This window comes from Rhopalosiphum maidis, chromosome 1 (genome assembly GCF_003676215.2).
Source record: "Rhopalosiphum maidis isolate BTI-1 chromosome 1, ASM367621v3, whole genome shotgun sequence".
Classification (NCBI taxonomy): domain Eukaryota; kingdom Metazoa; phylum Arthropoda; class Insecta; order Hemiptera; family Aphididae; genus Rhopalosiphum; species Rhopalosiphum maidis.
The window spans coordinates 22,352,387-22,373,382 of record NC_040877.1 but is presented as its reverse complement, the minus strand read 5'-3'; the positions used below and the strand labels follow the sequence as shown (position 1 = coordinate 22,373,382).

The window sequence follows — 20,996 nt, the reverse complement described above, 5'->3', positions numbered from 1 at the left end:
TCGCAGGGACCAATCGCCCTTTATCCGCCTATGGCAATAGCTGTTCCATTAGGAAACAAGGACACCTACGATCTATACTAAACTAGGTATAATCGTATAAATATATAGTTGAGATCACGAATTAAAATATATTTAAAATTAATAAAAATGTAATAATAATAATAAATTGAACAGTATATTATTTTAATTCATGGTAAATACAATACATTTTAATAACAGCTGATTAAGTGTCATTTCTTATATTATTATTTAAACATGATATATCTTAGTTCGTGATAAAAACTGTAATCATACTAGTCAAAGATAAAAATATTTAGTTATTATTTTACTTACTCAATACTTGTTCACGGTTGGTATTATTAAATATGATAAATTAGTTATTTAACAATATAGTTGGTAGTTTGATACTTAGATAGGTAATTTGTAGTTTAACTTACAGAAATTGAAATACAGCATTTTTAAGTTTTCATCATAGAATAAAGATATTTTATTAGTATAAAAATTCACCATTTTATATTAAATTATTAGTTTTAATCATGTTATTAAACGTTTCCAAAAATATGTCGCTGACAAAAATCATTTCAAGAACATTCAGCATAACTACAAGTAATAAAATGGTATTGGAGTAGAATTTTTCCTTATTTGAAAAAAAAAGAGATGGGAGAATAAATACAATTATTTTTACAAATAATATATTTTTTAGAAGTTTAATTTTTAGTTACCTTTCTATTAATAATTTTTTTCTTTAAGTGGAAATATATTCTACACCAATACCAAAATTTAATTAATAAAAAATTAATAGCAATATTTATATGATGTATTTTTTGAATTATAGCTAGGCATAAAATAATTAAAATTCAAGATCAAGACGATTTCAATACACAAGTACTAAAAAGTAAAGAGCCTGTGGTGATAGATTTTTTTGCAACGTATGTAAATATTTATTTTACATATTAATATATGTGTTGGATTTTTTTATATTTATTTACTTTTACTTTTACCCCCTTTTTTTTTACATTCATGATTAGTTCACATCAAATAATACATTATATAATACAAATTTGGCATTTTGTATTTTAAAATTATTATTAATTATGAAGATAATTTTCCTATATGTGTACAATGGTTTTGTAATTTTAATGTTTTTTCAATTGGTAAAATATAATTCAAGCAACTTTAAAGATTTTAACGTAAATACTATATTTTGAACTAATTTTATAAAACAAGTCTTTTTTATTATTTTTTTTAGATGGTGTGGACCATGTAAAATGTTACTTCCTCGAATTGAAAAAATAATAGAAGAACATAATGGTACAATTCATCTTGCAAAAGTTGATATTGATGACAACGCTGAAATTGCCATGGAATATGGTGTAAGCTATATATTGTATAGACAAGAGTGATTATTTAATTAGTAAACACTCTTTAGTTCAAAAATTTAAACATTTTTGAAAATAATATTTTACATAATTTAAATTAATTAATCGACAACATTAAAAAAAATATATAATTTTAAATTTAATTTCAAACAAGTAGTTACAAGAAGTTGTAACTTATTATTATTTAAAATTTTTGATGAGTAGAGTTCTGGCCCAATACTCAGGAATGTCTTGTAATTTGTCAATCTCTTATTCTCCCCATCTAAACTAACATCTTGTATAATTGGAACTATTCATTTGAAATTCAATTTTTATACAAATTAATTATTTGATTTTTAATCTATGTTTTCTTTCAAAAAACAAAAAAAATATTATAGGCACCTAAAAACCAAGTATTAAAATATTTTAATGAGTGGACAACATTGTACACATTATTATTGTGCCACTTTCACATTGTATATCTTATTGATATAAGATATATCTTATATTTAGTTACTTATAACCAAGACTCTGATATTTTTGATCCTAAAAAATAAGTAAAAAATCCTGTATTTTATTAAACCAAATAACCTACTACTTGAGCAGTTGAGCAATATTTATAAATATTTAAATATTTTCTATATTGCACAGGTTTTTAATTAAATACCCGTCATGTTTATACATTTTCACAACACAAACTGATTAGCTTAATAATTCAATAATTTATTTGTATAATATATATTTAATTTAATTGATTAATTTTTTCCTAGTTTATACTTTTATAATTGAGGTATTACACATTTTTATTATAATAATCTAAACATTTTATAGTTAAATCAAAAAGTTCATTATATATACACAAGGTGATTTTTTAAACATGCTTACCCCATTAGTATACAAATATTCAAATTTTGATTTTTACATAGTTTCAAGTTGTTAAAAACAACGTTTTTATTAAAAAATTATATTTTTTTTAAGTTTTTACTTTTTTTAAATGACAACATAGTTTTAATTTCATATTCCAAAACAGAAAAATTTTCTGAGTATTTTGATACATAAAAATCGAATTTAGGGCAAGTAATTTATGAGTTATACGTATTTAAAGTTTAGACAAACGGAGTAGTGGACAAACATTTTGCGGGGTAACCCCGTACCACTCCATTCCGCGCATCAAAACTTTAAATACTTATAGCTCATAAACTACTCGCCCTAAATTCGATTTTTATGTATCAAAATCAGGGCCTTGCACTCAAATTAACCTGAACCCCTAACACCCCTAAACACTCTTAAAAAAATCAAACATCCGAAACCCATATAACCCGAATGATTCTGTTTTCCTAACACCTTTATTAACCAAAACCCGAATAGATCATTCGGGTTAACCCGAATATTTTTTTTATTTTTTTAATCTTCATGTGATATATAATTTTGTATGTATTTTATGTGTCGAATTCAATTTTGTAGAGTTAAATAATTAATAATAATAATAACAGGAACAATCTTACAATCAATCATAGGTAAATTCAATAATTATTTACAGATATTTACTGATTTTTTCAGATTACTCAACACCCGTATTAACCAATAATAACCCAAATAATAACGGTTTTGAAAACCAAAATGTTAATTTAAATTTTTTATTCTAGTGTTTGAACACCCGAATACATCCGGCACCCAAAACCCGAATAAATGATTCAAATGCTAAGCCCTGATTAAAATACTCGGAAAATTTTTCTGTTTTTCAATATGAAATTAAAACTATGTTGTCATTCAAAAAAGAAAAAGCTTTAAAAAAATATAAGGATAAAAAACATTTAAAAATATAATTTTTTAATAAAAACGTTGTTTTTTAACAACTTGAAACTATGTAAAAATCAAAATTTGAATATATATATAGTTTAAGCGTAATAATTGAGCGAGCATGCTTAAAAAGTCACCTTGTGTATACATACATCTATAATGTCTAATATATTATTATAAATTTATAACACAATCTAAGTTTTCTATTATTTCATAATAATCAAGTACAAATGATTTTAATATTATTTAAAAAAATTTAAAACTATTTACAATTGGTTGATAATTAATTTCGAATCACTAAACCTAAAATAATGTATCATTATCGTTTGGAAAATACTTTCATTTGCTTTCTATATTATAATTTACATAAACAGCTATCAGTTTGTGTTATTTTGAACTATTATTAAAAAATACAAATATTTAAATATCTTAAAAAAAATGGAACTATTGTAACATTATTCTAAATCAAACTAACATTTTTTAGGTATCAGTAGTACCAGAACTAGTTCTAATGAAAGATGGCAAAGTTCAAGGAAAAATGATTGGACTACAAGATGAAGATAAACTTAAACATTTTGTCTCAAAGTTAACTGAACCTAGTATAGAAAAAAAATAATATATTAAATTTGTGAAATTATACATTAGTTAATTGGATTCAGTCAGGTTTATGGTTTTAATGCTATTTATTTAATTTTTATTATTAAATATTTAAATATGTAATAAAACAAAATTAGTTACATTTAATTGGAAAAAAATATATTTGATTAAATGTATCATTCAAACATTTGAATAATAGTCCTGGCTCGTTGATATTTAACTTCTTGTGATGAATTCAATTCTTGTTGTCCATCATTAGAATTAGAAAATTCTGAGACAACTGTATTAGCACTTTGAAGAATTATACTGCGACTCTTACCTTCAATAGTTTGAAGATATTCTACTAAAACATCAAAGTGTTCTTTAGACACCTAAAAAAAAATATATATATATATACTTATTATTGATTTTTGGTATTCAATGTTTATTCTTATATATTAAAGTGAGAAAAAAAAAGGTTCATTAAAACAGTTTTATTTTAAATATATAATACAATACTTGCTTTTAGGGGGTCATAAGTGTTTTTAATCAACCAAAGTTGATAAATTTTTTTAAACTTCCAATTTGATCGATCATTTTTCCATTGCATTAAATATTCCACGGCTCGTTCTTGTCTAGGTGTACTTATAGCAGTAGCATTTTTTTCACACTTTTTTGCATTTTTTTGTTTATTTTTTTTAGCTTTTAATTTTTTTATATAATTCAGCTTCTTCCGTTTGTTTAAGCTTATTAGTTTCAATTTTCCAGCACTGCTTTTCTGATCATCTTTTTCACTTTTTACATCAGCTGCAAAAGTTACCTTTTTTTTTATAGGTACACATTCAAGACTAGTATCTTGATCTGTAGATTTGCGTTTTTTCTTGTTGACAGTTGTTATTTCTATTGATCCATCATTATTATGTTTTTCATTGCCATTTTCACCATTTAATGATTTTTCAGGTATTGTGTTTTTTTTTTGCTCTTTGTCAGTTATGGAACATTCTTTTATTTTATTTTCTCCGTCGATTTTACTATAAGTATCTGCAGACGGCGTATGCTTTGGTTTATTTTTTTTCTTCATTGATGTAATTGGATTTTTTATCTTAAACTTTTTTTTTAGAACACTTTTTAAAGACATTTTGTTATAAAAAAAAAAGTCAAACTAGTCAACGGTACATTCTTTTAATCAAAATAAATACTTAACAAGTACACTATGGTATATTAACTGAATTTTTTTTAAGTTATAATATTATAATTATTTAAAGATTACCAATTAATGACTATTAAATATTAATCACTGAAGTGTTATAAAAGTCGAAAAAAAACTATTTTATTCAGCTTCAGCAAGTAGTGTATAAGTACAACTTACTATAGCATTACTATAACAGTTAAATAATTAAATATTTTAGTTCATATTTTCATTTTCCACATGTCATAATCACATTTCAAATTAGTCAATGCCATTAAATAATAAATTAAAGAAGTTGATAACAAAGGTATCAGTAGAACCATAGAACTTTTCTATTGATCCCTTATTTTACGTCACTCGGGATGTTCATCGTGGGAATAATAATGTATAGATTGTTCTATATGGCTACGGCACTGTTTATTATCGTTTAAATTTGTTATCAGAGGCTTCAAATGGGTCGGCTATCTAGTTTAAAATATATAGGTATCCGTGGTCTATATTCTAAGGTCTGTGCCTCGCACGGCCATACAAATAATATATATGGCCGTGGTGCCCCGCATCGAGATAGATAACAATATCTATTGTTCGTGATCTCGATGGTGCCCCGTGGTAGTCACTAATCAATGTTTATTTAGTTTTTAATTCTTATATCTATATGCATTATTATAATTATAATTTTAACATTTTCCCATGTCTTGCATTTTACTATAATTTATATTTTATTTAATTAATATAATATTATACAAGATGCCATCAAAATATTCAATTTTACTGCCGACATACAATGAAAAAGAAAATTTACCTGTTATAGTTTATCTAATTCACAAATATTTGGAAATTAGGTAATACATTTTATTTATTTATTACATGTAGTCATGAAGAATAAGATATTATTATTACTAATAATTTTAAATTGAATATATATGGTTATAATATTATATTATATGTATTGCTTAGGTAGTTAGGTAATTAACTTAGTTTTAAGTGATGGAAATTGTCAATTACTTTTCATGATGTATTTCATGTGTATGATTGATTTTTTTTTTATTTAGATATTTTAGATTTGTTGTTAATGTATTATTAAAGTAATATTATTATATATATATTTAAATAGTATAAATACATATAACTAGATTTAGGCTAAGTTCTTGTATTTTTTTCAGACATGTACATTAACCAGCAAATGCAATTACTATGTATGATAAAAGTAATATAGTAAATATTGCCAACAATAAATGTTCATTAGTTTCATTTAGGTCTAGAAATTATGAGTGGTATATAAAATTCTAGATCTTTGCTCAATTCTAATGATGTCTTAAACTGTGAAACTAGTACTTTGTCTAGCATAAAAACTAAAACTAAAACTGAAAGTTTGCAAAAGAATGAAATTTTAGATCAGCCATCTAACGCAATAGACTATTATAGTTTTTCATCTGATACTAGTGGAATATATTATACAAATTCAGAAGGATCAAAATTGTTAATTATACCTAAAAAAAATAAAATTATATTTGTGTCATCTTTCTTCTCCTACTTCTGATCCTGATACTGATCATTGTAAAATGATGAAGAATAAACCATTAGCCACCAGTAGTCCTTTAAATAAATGTAATAATAACATAAGTTATATAGATTATTGTAAAAAAGTATCTATTAAATGCAAATTGTCTAATAATAATATTAAATTAAAACCATGTAAGATTAATAAATGCCAGGAGAATTATGATAAGACTATTTCTTTAAACACAGAATTGTCTACTGGTACTCCTAATCTATTAAATAAAACTACCTCGATAAACTAAAAATCTATTAACATCTGAAAATCAAAAAAAAAAAACAATATTATACAACCTTTAATAATACAAAACGAATTTCACAGAAAAATTTGAAAGATGTGACAAATATATTACATACAAATCAATCTGAAACAACTTTACAGAAGCCTAGTTTTACAATAAACATGACATTGAGTAACGAAAGTAAAATCAATGAATTTCAATTGAATATGCTATCTGATAAAACAGTAAACACAATACAAAAACCAAAATATTCAACTATAAATAAAACACTTTATAAAAATACAACCATAATATCTTTAAACTTGTAGATACAATATTAATATACGAAATTTGATGAAAACTATCTGAATGACACTGATTTATCAGATATTTTCCAAATGGAATTGAGCTTAAAAATGTTTTCTGGAAATATTGTACCATACTTGAATAGTATGAAACATGAGATATTACAAATAATAAATAAAAATATGTATAAACCAGACAAGCAGATAAGTAAAAGATCAAAACGTGTTAAAGATATTGTTAAAAATATTTATAATATAATGAAATTAATTAATTAATGTTTATAAACAATTAAACTGACTCTTTATCAAATAATAAAAAATATTCAACTATACTGTTTATAGATGTTGATTTAAAGAATTTAATCTTTTGAATAACAAGTTGGAATGTGTTAATAAAAAACTGGAACCAATTAAATTCCCATTATACAATAACATTTTGCTTGGCCAAAAAGAGAAATCTATAGATAAGTCATATGTACAAAACAATTGTTTAGAATTTAAGTCCTCTAACAATTTAAAATCATTTAAATCTGCAACGGATAATAATAATGATGCAATTTCATTAACTAAAACTGCACCACTTGATTTATTTAGTTGTATTAGAGAATTAAATAAATCAAATTCTTTATTAATCTCTTCATTAATGAATCACCTGAGAAACAATTTTTATAAAACTGCAGTTTAACGAGTATAAATAAATTGCCACGAAATGAGATTTCCAAAAACATTGCTCAAGATATAAATTATCCTTCTTATAATGAACTCCATGTTGATAAATTGGTGACTATAAACAAAAATCTTTCTAACAATTTTGAAGTAGCTAATTATAATCATAATCCGGTAAAAAATAATCAAAATCATTACTGGTTAAGAAATAATCGGAAATCTACTAAACCATTTATTATGCCTTCTATTGAGACATCAAAAAAAAAATTATTAAAGTATCCAGAAAGTAAAAATAAAAAGTTTAATAATGATAAACAAAATAATACTATTTTTGATGTTTCAAGTCTAAAACAAAAAAAAAAAAATGAAAAACCTTGTCAGTGTATATTTCCATCTTAAGTTCCTTCTTTTTGGGATGATTCAATACATATACATAAACCTTTAAATAAAAATTTACATAAACTTCAGTTTAAGAGCCAAATTCCTGTAAATATAGCTAATAAATTTAATGATAATGGATTTATTTTTAACATAATAAAGGTTACTGATGATTGTGATGATTTAAAACTTAGAACTTAAATTGAAAAATATAAAACTATTTATTAATTTAGAAATCGGTTTTTCTAAAAAAATCAAATGCGTGTATTTATCAAAATAATCAGCTTTCAAAAAAATTAGTTTCTGTAAAATTTGGTGTATCAAAAGTATGAGTGATGGTAAAGTATAGAAATAATGGAGTGGCAACCAAATTATTAAAACAATTTTGTGATGAAGAACATTTAAAAATCAGCAATATTGCATTTTCTTTTCATGGAAATTATGGAATTTCCTTTATTAAAAAATACTTTGAAAATAATTCTGTTTTAATTTATTAAATTTAAATATTTTTGTCTATATATTTTATTTAGATTTTTTTTTAAAATTATAAATAGTAACTTTGTTATTCATAATAAAATTAAGTATAATATATTTTAACAATATTCTTTATATCATTATGTATAAAAAATTAAAAATGCTTTAAAATATTTAATTAATTGTTTGACATATTTTGATTCATCTGAAAAACATTAATTTAATTATCAAAATTATGTAAGTACTTAGTACTAGTGAATGGATAATTTAAATTGAACTTATGAGATTTACAATATATGAAGAACCACTTATTTAGTTAATTTTAGAGATGTTCGAGTAGATAATTTGTTATGAACCAGGTACCAAGTATAATTTTTAATACTCACCGGGTACTGAGTACTGGCCGAGTAAAAGTATATATTATATATTTTATAAATTACATAATGAAGCGTAGGTATTAAGCCTATATCGAGCAAGGACCAGGTAAAAATGAAGGTATTACGCCGGGTAAAAATTTAGTATGACAATGGGTACCGGGTAAGGGCTGAGTTTTAAATATGATATCGAATACTCGGTCATCGAGTAATTGCCGGGTACTCGGAACATCTCTAGTTAATACTATAATTATATAAGTACTTAGTAAAATTATTGTGAGCCAGTGACCTATATACATACTGAAGCTTATATTATTCATATTCTTATCCCCAAACCCCTTTGCATGTAAACCAATACATTTATAACTAAAATGTCAATTAATTTCAGTTTTATGCTTTTGTTATCACTTTAGAAAGATAAAAGAAAGACTAAAGAATTGATTTGTCATATTGATGTAATAATAACCATCCAGTTACCTATAATATAAATTTTTTACCATTTTCATAAACATATTGATTATAGACTTAAAGTCACGTCCACATCAAAAAAAACTTGTCAACAAATATTTCTTTGGTCTGGACACAGCTTAACAATATTATAATTATGATTATAATCATATAATTAGTATTATGAAAAATGAAAATATCATTAAAGAGATAGTATTAAAATTAATATAATGATTTAAACTTGCGTAGAATAAAATCGGTATAACAAGAAAAACAAAATAAAGCAACTTATGAAATTAAATCTTAGAAAAATGGGCTAGTATGTAATTGCTCTACAGTACAATTACAATTTTAGTCAAATATTAAGTATACCTAGGTAATCATAGTTGAAGTGTAAAATAATTCAGAGTGGAGGTGGTCTTTTAACCTATATTACTATACTAAGTATATTTTATGATATATTTAGGTATATTAAAGTACCTAATCTATGTTTTACTATTAGTTTAAAATAATATTTGTTGAAAATATTTCATTTTCATATGTCATTATAAAATATACAAATTCTTAAAGTTTTAAATCCTCACAAAAAGTATTCTTAAATTTTAAAAAAATAATTAACATATTTTTCTTTGTTTAAATACCTAATTTATTACTAAATATATATTACTATTTTAATAATTTATTTTAATATTAATAATACAATATGAATAGGAAATACCCAAAAATTATTCTAAATATTTTAAAAGTCATTGCGTGTAAAAAAAATATAGTCTCCTCAACAATTTATAATTTTAAAAATTAAAGCTTAGGTATATGAATCATTATATTCATTTTTAAAATTTTTTTTAATTTTGAAAAATTGTCTTAACTATCCTAACATCAAACATTCATTATGCATTATTTTAGATTTATGTTCAATTTGTTTTAATTCTAGTATTAACTGTGAGATACTTCATTTTAAATTTTCAAGATTTTTGATCACATTCATATTTTTTCACACTACAATTTTAGAAAAAAGTTTCAAATATTTAATAGAGCTCAAAAAAACTTGAAAGTTATACCATGACGTATAGTGGTTCTATTCATAAAGATACTATAAATTCATATTTTAATTACAATAAAATTAATATGTATTGTCAAATACTAGTTTTTGATATTATTTATTATTTATTTCTTAATTAAGTAATTTACTAAAAATGTTTCACTTTTAATCCTCCAAACTAGATTCTATTTTCAACTAGAATATTTAATTTCCAAATAATAGCATTTTCTCAGCTCTTAATGTTGACACATAGAAAGGGTTAAACATTTTAATCTAAATTCTACAGTATTATTGTAGAAAAAAGAATTATGTTTATTAAAATGCACCACTATTACAATAATTATGATTAATAAATGATGGTATCATTGGTTATAGTGAGATTGAATATGAAATAATAATAATAGACGATGGCAGTCCAGATGGTACTTTAGAAGTTGCCAAACAACTTGAAACTATTTATGGGAAAGATAAAATAGTAAGTAATATATTGATTTTTTTTTTATGAATTTTAGTATAAAGATAAATCCTGTTGTAAGTTATTAAGGCCCAGAGGGAAAAAACTTGGATTAGGCACTGCATATATTCATGGAATGAAACATGCCACTGGTGATTTTATTATTATAATGGATGCTGATCTATCACATCATGTAAGTAAAAAAGTATTAGGTTTAATTTTTATTTGTACTTAATAATAATTTAATGTTTTGTAGCCAAAATTTATACTTGATTTTATAAAAAAACAAGCCGAACAAGATTATGATGTTGTCACTGGATCACGATATATTGGCAACGGAGGAGTTTCAGGTTGGGATTTTAAAAGAAAGTTAGTAAGTCGTGGTGCTAATTTTGTAAGCCAAATATTATTGAGGCCCAAAGTATCTGATCTCACTGGTAGTTTCAGGTAATTTTTTTTATATTTATAAAATTTAATCTCACTTACAATTCTTTAAATATATGTTATTACAAAGTAAACTTTTATTTTCTTTCTATATGTTTTCAGATTGTACAAAAAGCCAGTTTTGGAGAAATTGATAGAATCATGTATATCTAAAGGATATGTATTCCAAATGGAGATGATGGTACGTGCAAGGCAACTAAATTATACTATTGGTGAAATTCCAATTACCTTTGTAGACAGAGTTTATGGGGAGTCTAAATTAGGAGGATCAGAAATTGTTCAGTTTGTAAAGTCTCTATTGTATTTATTTGCTACTACATAAAATCTTTCAGTAAAAAATTTAATATTATGTATAATGTATACACACTTAATATTTGCCATTATTATAAGAGCAATAATGACTATAATATATTATATTATTATTATTAATCATTATTAGTGTTATGTTTTAAGCTGTTAAGAACTAATCTTGATTAATTTCTAGTTCTCATTTATCTTTAAGTAGTTCTTTTATTTAGTGAGTTATAGTAGCATAAGATGTTAATGAAAACTGAATTTCATAATTTATTTACCAAAAATAAAAATCCATGTTAATGGTAATTAATAATAATATTTTTTTTGTCGGTTTCATTAACATTAGATAAAAACAAATTAAAAAAAAGAAGAAATGAAGTATCAGTATAAAATTGAATTTGGATTTATTTGTTTGTATAAAATACCTTATAATTAAATATTTATCTTTTATTGTATTTTTATGAATGCAACAAAATAATTATAATTGTCCTAATTCAATTGCAATAATTGTAAATGATATTTTATCAAATCAAACAATTTGCACATATATATTGATAATTAAAAAAACATTAAATTGAGTAATAAAAATAATTATCCAGGTGGCCATCCTAGTTGGCGACCACCAAGAACATGCAAATGTAAATGATAAACCGATTGAGCACCATTTTTTCCATTATTAACTACTAAACGAAAACCGTCATCCAATCCTTGTTCTTTTGCTAATTTGCTGGCAACCAACATTAAGTGTCCAAGCAACTAAAATCAAAAATTAATTTTAATATAATTTTAGAGGATAATTTTGTTATTTACTTGTATTACCATTTTTTTTTACTATTTAATAATTTAAGAAGAATAAGGAGATAAAGCATAATAATATATGTTTTAATTATTAAAGTAAATTACCGTTTCATCTGAGTTGTCAGCGACAGATAACATTTCAATTGGTTTCCTCGGTATCACCAAAAAATGTACAGGTGCTTGAGCATTAATGTCATGAAATGCAACACACTAATTAAAAAAGTAAAATAATATGCATTAATAAAAAAACTATGTAGCATTTGCCATTTTTTAGTTGGGGATAGTAAATTGTTTAGTGAACACCCAACCAGTAACCAACAGTTTGTTCACAATATTTCACAGGTAAACACATAAATTATTATTTTATTTAACAATTTTTTTTATTAATTTTTCACAAAAGAAAAAATAATAATATAACAACATACAAGGAAATAAGTATTTTAACATTTTAAGTAAAACATTTAAGAATTCATCACAAAGTACTTAATACAGTAGTGTAGCGGTAATCCGAACATAGGCTAATCCAAAAATGGTAATCCAGACACGGCTTTGGGTGTACAATGCCACTGTTCTATTATTATATAAATTAGTATGTATATATTTTAAAATAATAATCTTAATTAATTTAAATAAATATAATTATTATATTTATTGTACTCAAATAGTTTATACACAAATAAATAAAAACAATTTTTAGTTTTAAATTGCAAGACAATTTTGAAACAAAGTTGTAGGTAATCCGAACAACCCTTTTCCCCAATTCCCTTCGGATTACCACTATGTTTCTGTAGGTATTATTTGTGTAGCGAGCTATGATAACTTATACATATTGCAGACCATATATGGTCATTTATGCATAATTATAGGTGTTTTCTGGTAGGAGATCTGGTCCTCAAACCAATAGGGTTTTATCATACACAGAATCATTTTATTAAATTTTAATTTTTTCCAAAACAAATTAAATCTTTTATAGTCAGATAATTATTACACAAATACTTAAAAATTAAATAGGTTTAATTCAACTAGAAATTATCACAAAACGACAATTATCATATTATATACTTTGCCTTGAGTAAAAAATATATGAAATCTGGCACTGACCGATCATACAGCCACAGCTCAAAAATACAAGAAAAATTATTTCACGCAAATATTTTTCACTTTATTTGAAAGAAAATTAATTTATCATAATATGAATGTGAAAAACAATACTTATAAAAAAGATTTTCATTAAATTTACCGAAACGACGAAATATAATAAGTGATAGACAACTTTTATACTATTATACTTAGTTAGTTATTACTACTAGATTAATACTACTTAATTAGTTAAATCACAGATTATATGAATAAAGCTGTGTTTACACTTACTCGATCGTCTTCGTATATGAAGTTGCATGGTATTTCCTTCCTAAGAATTTTACCAAAAATTGTATCACCACCAGGTGAAGCGACTGAGGATTTTTCCACCTCAGACATTTTAAATCTAGACCCTGAAGTTCTAGTAAAATTATAACTACTTGTTCGATAACTACACTTTGATAAATTGCTAATTTGTACTAAAGATACAAAATTTAGTAATTTTCGACTAAAAGCATACATTAGTCATTGATGATTATTAATAACTGTTGATTTAGTTGATTATAAAAATGATAAATTATTAAAATTTATGAGTTTAATATGCTTATCAAAATTAAACTAAAAAGCTCTCAATGTGGTATACGGTGTTGCCAAATGTTGGAAATTTGATATGGAAAGTTGTAAAAACTGAAAAGCAAAAAATAAATCAAACTAATAAATCAAAATCAAACTATACAAAATACTAAAATACCAAATACTTAATACATCGACTTTGTTCACATTTCTTCTTAGCTTATAGGTACCAACTTATAAAAATTGTAAGCATTCCAATTTCAAAATAATACTGAGAATAAATTGTTGTTTGGTCTAAATATATATATATATATATATAATTTGATTTTTGTTTAAACAATTAGAACGATAGTTAAATTATAACCAGACACCAGAGTATATGTATGTGTATTAATATACATTTACGTTATTTTTAACAAATTATTATATACTTTAAAAAAACGCAATTTAAAGATCATTGCAAAAGTGCAAAGACTATAAGAAAAACCGAGGAAGCCACTTAGCCACCATACTTTATAGTAGTCAGTAAGTACTTATAATACCTACTACCTACACTATACACTATTATAGTATTATGGTTAATGGATATCAAATGTGTCATTCAATAGGTCATTATAATAGAATATAGTATCTATATACCTATCATATTCGTGGTATGTAAAATCAATTCAACGATAAATATTACATAAAAAAATTACGATTATGAGCGTACTTATACGGTCTGTTAGCAATCAGCCTATATTTCTATAAAAAAATATAAGGATATTTTATTATCTATAATTTATTATTAAGGAGTTATGCTATTATAGTAATTTATTTTTCTATTATATAAGCACAATACAGGTTGGTAGTAGGTAGTACTTAATATTATGGTAGGTTGAAAATTTTAAATATTTCAATGAATATTAATTTTTTATATTATATTATTTTAGTTTACAGAAATACAGATATATAGATAAATCAAAAGTGTATTTATTTTAAATTTGTAAACATTCATTTTTGATATTTTATAAAAAAATAAATAAATAACTACATTAATACGTAGTGTCGCAGTAGTCAGTAGATAATTATTTCATATTGTCTGTTATTATAATTTACTTAAAAATAATTCCTGTATTGGTTTATAATTGTTATAACCCTACCGCGACAAGTGAAAACTAGCCCCGCCATTCATAATTATAATAAATACACGGATTCCAACAATACTGATCTAAATATGACAAAAACATATCGATGTTTAACAGTAGAAGGGTTCATTCGTGAAATTGTTAATCATCAAGAAAATAATGTTGACTCCTTAACAGGTGCGCATACAAGGTGTTGAAAGATCGTGATTGGATTCGAAAATAACTATATTAAAAAAAAGAGAGAAATGTACTTATCCATAGGTGACGTATCACCTAGATCCCCGGTTAACAAGATCCCCATAGTTATCTATATTCCCTGGGATTAATTAGATCTTCATGGGTCCACTAGTACCCTTGTCAATTAAATCCCCTTGGGCTATCTAGACTTTCTGTGTAAACTTGGTCCATAATAAATGTAGGTAAGTGGTAACAGTGTGTCTGTGTTGATTTAAACACCCCGTCTTAATTTAAAATACAATAGTATACGCTATTTAATTCGGTGACTGCTTTGAATAGTTATGTTTGAATGATTATTCTTAAATCGTGAGTGGTGATAATAAGTAGGTAAATTTAAAATTCTTCCTATCGGCTATTATAAAAATTATTACACACGGTAAACTTGATAACACAAGTAATGTACATTTCATAAGTCATAACATTATGCACATTATTAAAATTTCAATGATATTGCAATTACGAATTCTCGATATAAAATGTAATACAATAGGTTCTCCGTGAGTTTTTATTAGGTAGGTATTGGAATTAAAATTAAAAGTTGAGCGTAATTCCACAATGATTTATTTTGACTCATGAGCATATGAAGTTTAAATATTAAATATTAACAATTTAAGATTATTCAAGCGTAAAATAACAATTTTCAACTTTCGTTTTAAGTTTTAATTCAAAAACGAATAACCATAAAATGTAGATACTTGTTTTAATGTTCACCAACAGTTTATAGTAGAATTTTCTATGCGTGGTTTTTTTTTTTTTAGCTATTTCTAGACATTTTGATTTTAAATTTGTTTTCTATAAACATTAATAAACATCATTAAAACATTTAATGCTATTTAAACAAAAAACTTTAATAGTTTGGTTAAAATTCAAAAAATATTATGTCTATAACAGGATATAAATATATAATAATATACACACATTAATACATGATGACATTTTCAAAACATTTAGATTAACGACAATTTAACAATTTACCTATATGTATTTATAATTATAATATTTTGATTGTATTATACTATATTATATTTATATACCTATTATGGTAATAACGCAATAAGTGTAAATAAGAACAAGTAACTATTTAATATTAATTGTATAATTTATTGTATAATAAATGCAAGTTTTCAGTAAAAATTAAACCAACCTAGCATAATACAACTTACAAATAATAAAATAAATTACTTTTAATATCAATATCTCAAAACATATCATGAATTCATGAAAACATATATGTAGGCACTTATAGTAATATTACCTATAAACAGATTGTCTTCAGAATCTTTTTTCGCTACAGAGATTTTACATCATTGAATTACAATTTAACACATAGCCACATAGGTACATTACAGTGATCTACATTTTGCTACCTTTCTTATTAATTAAAGTGTTAAAAACTTTAATGTTTTATGTATAAATCTCATTTTCTATATAGGAAAACTGGGCGTGAGTGTGTGACACATCACACATTTGAAAGCAAGAGGTATGCTCGATCTGTTAAATTATTTTTTACAGCATATATTATTACCTATTACACTATTCATTTCATTATTGTATTAATAGTAACAAGCTTTTAGAAAAACATTTTACGAAAGTTTAAGACTAGATAGTACCTAAATCATTTCCTCAAAAATATGAATTAAATTAATAATATAGGAAAAAGAACCTATATACATTGTAAAATACTAATCAGAGCGTAGTTTTATTTAATATAATACCTAGGTTTTCAATATTATACTATATTATTATAAATAAAAAAAATAAAATGAAAAATGTTTGAATACGATTTAAAAGTTGGTTAATCAAATATAGTCACGCCTCACGCGCGTTCTATAGAATTTTCACTTTATGTTCCATTGTGCATTCTGTACCTACTAGGTACTTACTAGTATAATCATATATTAATAAGATATAATTGCGATTTATTAATTTAAAAATAATTAATTCAACCTACCGTATATTAATTGTAAAATAAATCATACTAATACTGAAATAAATGTGTAAATATTATATAATAAATTGTATAAAAAAAATGTATATATTTTTATTATTATTATAATTTATAACCTTCTGTTAAAAGCAATATTATTATAGCTCAAAAATGTATATTGTTTTCATTAATTATAGTCGAAAAAAAATATTAATATAATTACAAAAATATTTAAGATTTAACATTAACCAAGAAAGGTGTTTTGAGTTGGCATTATTGTTATTGAAAAATGACAATTAAATCAAAAATAGCAAGTAGGTAAAGCAAATTTAGAAAAATGTGTTGGTACTTTGCATGCTTAATAAGATGGTATTTTCAAAAAAAGTTGGTCATATTTGTTTGGAAGTTATGATAAAAAAACTTCAAAATCTTGTTTTAAGTTTAAAATACTAAAAAAATAGGCAAAAATATGTTTCTTAAGGTACAAAATATTCAAATACGGCTAATTATAATTATTTACTTTACGTTCTCTCATTCTCTGTCTATTTAATTTTATAATGCAATTTTTTGCAATTTTCCACGTTTTTGGATTTTTTTAAAATTGTGTGTGTTTAATGAACAAAATACTTAACTAAACTAAATTTATTATTACATTAATAGATAATTTAATATTGGTAATTAATTTAATATATAAAATCTAAATACATGTGTAACTTCTTTCGTTTATTTTAGGAAAAAAACTTTTCTGAAAGTACCATCGAAAATAAATAAATACTGAAAAGAAATGCCGGTTATACCTTTACCTCCCGAATCTATTATTACAAGGTGGGAAACATGGTTAAAAGCTGCATTTTTTTATGTAAATAATTTTGAAAATTTTTTAATTGTGATTAAAAGTTTAAAAGACGATGTTATTCTCCATCAGTGTGAAAAAGCTGTTTCAGCTTGTACAAAATATACAGTCAAATGTGGTTTATAGGTTTAAAGCATTCACACAATTACATTTATCTGAGTTATCTATTAAACTTACAAACTTAGAAGATTCGACTAGTGAGCTACTTAAAGTATGAAAATGTATAGAAAAACTGAAGATATTTTAACAAATATTTCTGGTCCAAATGGAAAAAAAAACTAAAGATATATCTATGTATATAATTGAAAAAATATATAAATAAGGATATAAAACTATTAAATCTTACTATATAAAGTCATGTCAGGTAAAGCAGATGTTTATTTAGATTTAATGCCTAAATAAATATATTTATATATTAATATATTTCTAAATTATGTTCATTAAAATTAAATCTTGTATTACTTATAAAATATGTCTGAACAAAGAAAAAATACGTTCTATTTTTATACTACACTAGTTATTGGTGTATATTCAAAAAACTCACAAGTAATACCAAGATTTAATTTTAATGAACATAATTTGGAAATATATTTAATTATTAATTTTAATTCAAAAAGGATGCCATAGAGTATATTATCATTATTTAGTTCACACATTTGTATTTTCGAAGTATTATAATCCTATGGAGTATGGGATTATGGAACTGGTTTATACACGCTATGGTACAGAAAAGTTTTGAGTAGCAATAAATAATATTTTTTGAATTACAACAAAATAACTAAAATTGTAATTTTTCATTTGAATATTCAATTTCATGAAAAATTAATCTTGAAGACTTGAAATATCTATACTTCAAAAATAATAGTGTAGATTCTTTAATATGTAATTATGTAAGAACCGTTAATAAGGAAATTGAACCTTTAACCTTGTATTTAATTTTAAAACCTTAAGATGTATGAATGTTAAAAATATTATAAATATAATTACCTAGCTACAAAATATTGTCCAATTTTTTGTAATTGTATCGAAATTCTAACTTCAAATACACATAAAAAAATATATTGTGGATATACCGTGTAATACTATTACTCTATTGGGGTATACGCTGAATTTTTATCATTCCATTAAGAAAGATGTATTAGTATTTTCGTCTCTTTGATATAGTTAACCAGAATTAGTGGCGTAACTGGAGAAAAATCTTGGGAGGGCAATATAATATATTTATTATTATCAAAATCCATGACACCCCTCTTCCCCGGTTAAAATATATACCTTTATCCTTCAAAAAAATGTCAGGGGGCAAGTGCCCCCCTTGCCCCCTACAATTATGCCACTGACCAGGATACACTATTGTTATTTATACTGTATTGTGTAAAGTGTATAGATAATATTATATCTATATAATATTATTTATCAGTGGCGTACTTGGACCTGAATTTTGGCTTTTTTTTTTAAAAAAAAAAAGGATTTTAAAATTTACGATGTTTATAAAAAATAAATTCATTAAAATTTCAGCGGGGGGGATAACCCCAAAAAAACTTAAATAAATATTAATATTATAGAAACATTTGAAACAGTATACCATGATTGTGGTGAAATGGCTCTAGTCCATTTTAGACTAAATATTTTAAAATAAATTGTAAGCCCCATTTACATATTTATGATTGCATTTTATCTCATAAAACTACAATGTAATTATTTTTACGAATAGAGCATAACTTGGTGAGGGGGTTAGAGGGGGGCTTTACTAGGAACCTCTGCCCTTGTTGATAACTAAATATTAAAATTGCACTGTGAAATTTTATGATATTATTGCTTTTATTAGACATTTACAAAACAAATTAGTCATGTTTCGTAATGATATTATGATCACATATCACTATATCAGTTATCAACAAAACATTGTCAGAAATTACGTTTAGATATTTTAGCATAAAGCTATTTCTCTATTTATAATCATTAACATTGTTATTGTTTTGTGATATTTAATATTAATAATATTATATTATTGGCTCTAAACCATAGAGTAACTCTATATACTTTAAATAAGGCTATAGAGTATAGAGCAGGGGTGATCAAATTGCGGTTCACTAGCCGCATTCGGCTCTCTTCATCGACGTATGCGGCTCGCGGTCTTATTTATAAAGACCAAAATTTTAATTTTTTTCGCATACATTTATAAAAAAAAATGTTTTTATTATTATTATTTTATAATTTCATATTTCGTAATAAATTTTATATGTTTATCGGATGTTAGCTATCTTTATTATTTTTGTGGTATAAAAGTACAGATTAGATAATTTGGTTCTTGATATAATTGTATTAATATATGCAGCTCGCGTACATAGTCATGTTGGCCACCCCTGGTATAAAGTATAGATACTAATATGATTACGAAATGACCTACTCTAAACAAAACAAAGCCGAGTCTATCTAAATGTTATAAAACAATTATTTTCGCCATAAAAATTAAAAATTTTCTCTTAGATGAAAAATGTAAGGTACTGCGGTTTGTTATAACCCCGCCGCGGTATAAATACAAAATAATAAGTTTATTTATTGATATTTATAAATTATTCATTTATGAATCTAATTATTTTCATAATCTAATAATAAATTTAAAAATGTATAAAAATGTTTATGTTTTCTGTGATCCCCAAAACTCTGCTACATCTTTTAAAATTGTTTCAATTTCAAATGGATCACTATTATTTAGTTTTGATCGCCACATAAATTCCGTCATAAACGTATCTAAAAAAATTTTCATCTATTTCTCTACGTGTTTTGTTGCCCCATTTGACTGAACCCCACATTCTCTCAAC

General features: G+C 24.1%; 4 protein-coding genes across 4 annotated transcripts; 2 read left to right on the top strand and 2 right to left on the bottom strand.

Annotated features, from left to right (window-relative positions):
- Nucleotides 1-354: 354 nt before the first annotated feature.
- On the top strand, nucleotides 355-3,816 carry LOC113549035 (thioredoxin C-1). Its single transcript, XM_026950217.1, has 4 exons — nucleotides 355-606; nucleotides 836-929; nucleotides 1,250-1,373; nucleotides 3,643-3,816. The coding sequence occupies exons 1-4, from the start codon at nucleotides 537-539 to the stop codon at nucleotides 3,772-3,774; spliced, it is 420 nt and encodes a 139-aa protein (XP_026806018.1). The 5' UTR covers nucleotides 355-536; the 3' UTR covers nucleotides 3,775-3,816.
- An 81-nt stretch (nucleotides 3,817-3,897) lies between these two features.
- On the bottom strand, nucleotides 3,898-5,520 carry LOC113548860 (uncharacterized protein C7orf50 homolog). The gene is made up of 2 exons (XM_026949986.1): nucleotides 4,258-5,520; nucleotides 3,898-4,126 (listed from the first exon to the last, which is right to left on the bottom strand). Exons 1-2 carry the CDS (start codon nucleotides 4,870-4,872, stop codon nucleotides 3,932-3,934), a joined length of 810 nt encoding a protein of 269 aa, XP_026805787.1. The 5' UTR covers nucleotides 4,873-5,520; the 3' UTR covers nucleotides 3,898-3,931.
- LOC113548951 (probable dolichol-phosphate mannosyltransferase) lies at nucleotides 5,516-11,692 on the top strand. The gene is made up of 5 exons (XM_026950100.1): nucleotides 5,516-5,765; nucleotides 10,763-10,862; nucleotides 10,924-11,034; nucleotides 11,098-11,288; nucleotides 11,388-11,692. Exons 1-5 carry the CDS (start codon nucleotides 5,671-5,673, stop codon nucleotides 11,605-11,607), a joined length of 717 nt encoding a protein of 238 aa, XP_026805901.1. The 5' UTR covers nucleotides 5,516-5,670; the 3' UTR covers nucleotides 11,608-11,692.
- A 357-nt stretch (nucleotides 11,693-12,049) lies between these two features.
- LOC113548548 (histidine triad nucleotide-binding protein 1) lies at nucleotides 12,050-14,028 on the bottom strand. The gene is made up of 3 exons (XM_026949490.1): nucleotides 13,749-14,028; nucleotides 12,483-12,587; nucleotides 12,050-12,335 (listed from the first exon to the last, which is right to left on the bottom strand). The coding sequence occupies exons 1-3, from the start codon at nucleotides 13,977-13,979 to the stop codon at nucleotides 12,171-12,173; spliced, it is 501 nt and encodes a 166-aa protein (XP_026805291.1). The 5' UTR covers nucleotides 13,980-14,028; the 3' UTR covers nucleotides 12,050-12,170.
- Between the last annotated feature and the right edge of the window lie 6,968 nt (nucleotides 14,029-20,996).

Bases quoted from the DNA above. Each gene is read 5' to 3' on its own strand.
- LOC113549035 (XM_026950217.1), top strand. From the start codon at position 537: ATGTTATTAAACGTTTCCAAAAATATGTCGCTGACAAAAATCATTTCA. The intron at 607-835 runs GTAATAAAATGG...TTTGAATTATAG, and splicing joins AACATTCAGCATAACTACAA to CTAGGCATAAAATAATTAAA. The intron at 1,374-3,642 runs GTAAGCTATATA...AACATTTTTTAG, and splicing joins AAATTGCCATGGAATATGGT to GTATCAGTAGTACCAGAACT.
- LOC113548860 (XM_026949986.1), bottom strand. From the start codon at position 4,872: ATGTCTTTAAAAAGTGTTCTAAAAAAAAAGTTTAAGATAAAAAATCCA. The intron at 4,127-4,257 runs GCAAGTATTGTA...ATTTTTTTTTAG, and splicing joins ACACTTATGACCCCCTAAAA to GTGTCTAAAGAACACTTTGA.
- LOC113548951 (XM_026950100.1), top strand. From the start codon at position 5,671: ATGCCATCAAAATATTCAATTTTACTGCCGACATACAATGAAAAAGAA. The intron at 5,766-10,762 runs GTAATACATTTT...CATTGGTTATAG, and splicing joins CACAAATATTTGGAAATTAG to TGAGATTGAATATGAAATAA. The intron at 11,289-11,387 runs GTAATTTTTTTT...ATATGTTTTCAG, and splicing joins GATCTCACTGGTAGTTTCAG to ATTGTACAAAAAGCCAGTTT.
- LOC113548548 (XM_026949490.1), bottom strand. From the start codon at position 13,979: ATGTATGCTTTTAGTCGAAAATTACTAAATTTTGTATCTTTAGTACAA. The intron at 12,588-13,748 runs GTAAGTGTAAAC...TTTTTTAATTAG, and splicing joins TCATATACGAAGACGATCGA to TGTGTTGCATTTCATGACAT. The intron at 12,336-12,482 runs GTAATTTACTTT...TTTTGATTTTAG, and splicing joins CTGACAACTCAGATGAAACG to TTGCTTGGACACTTAATGTT.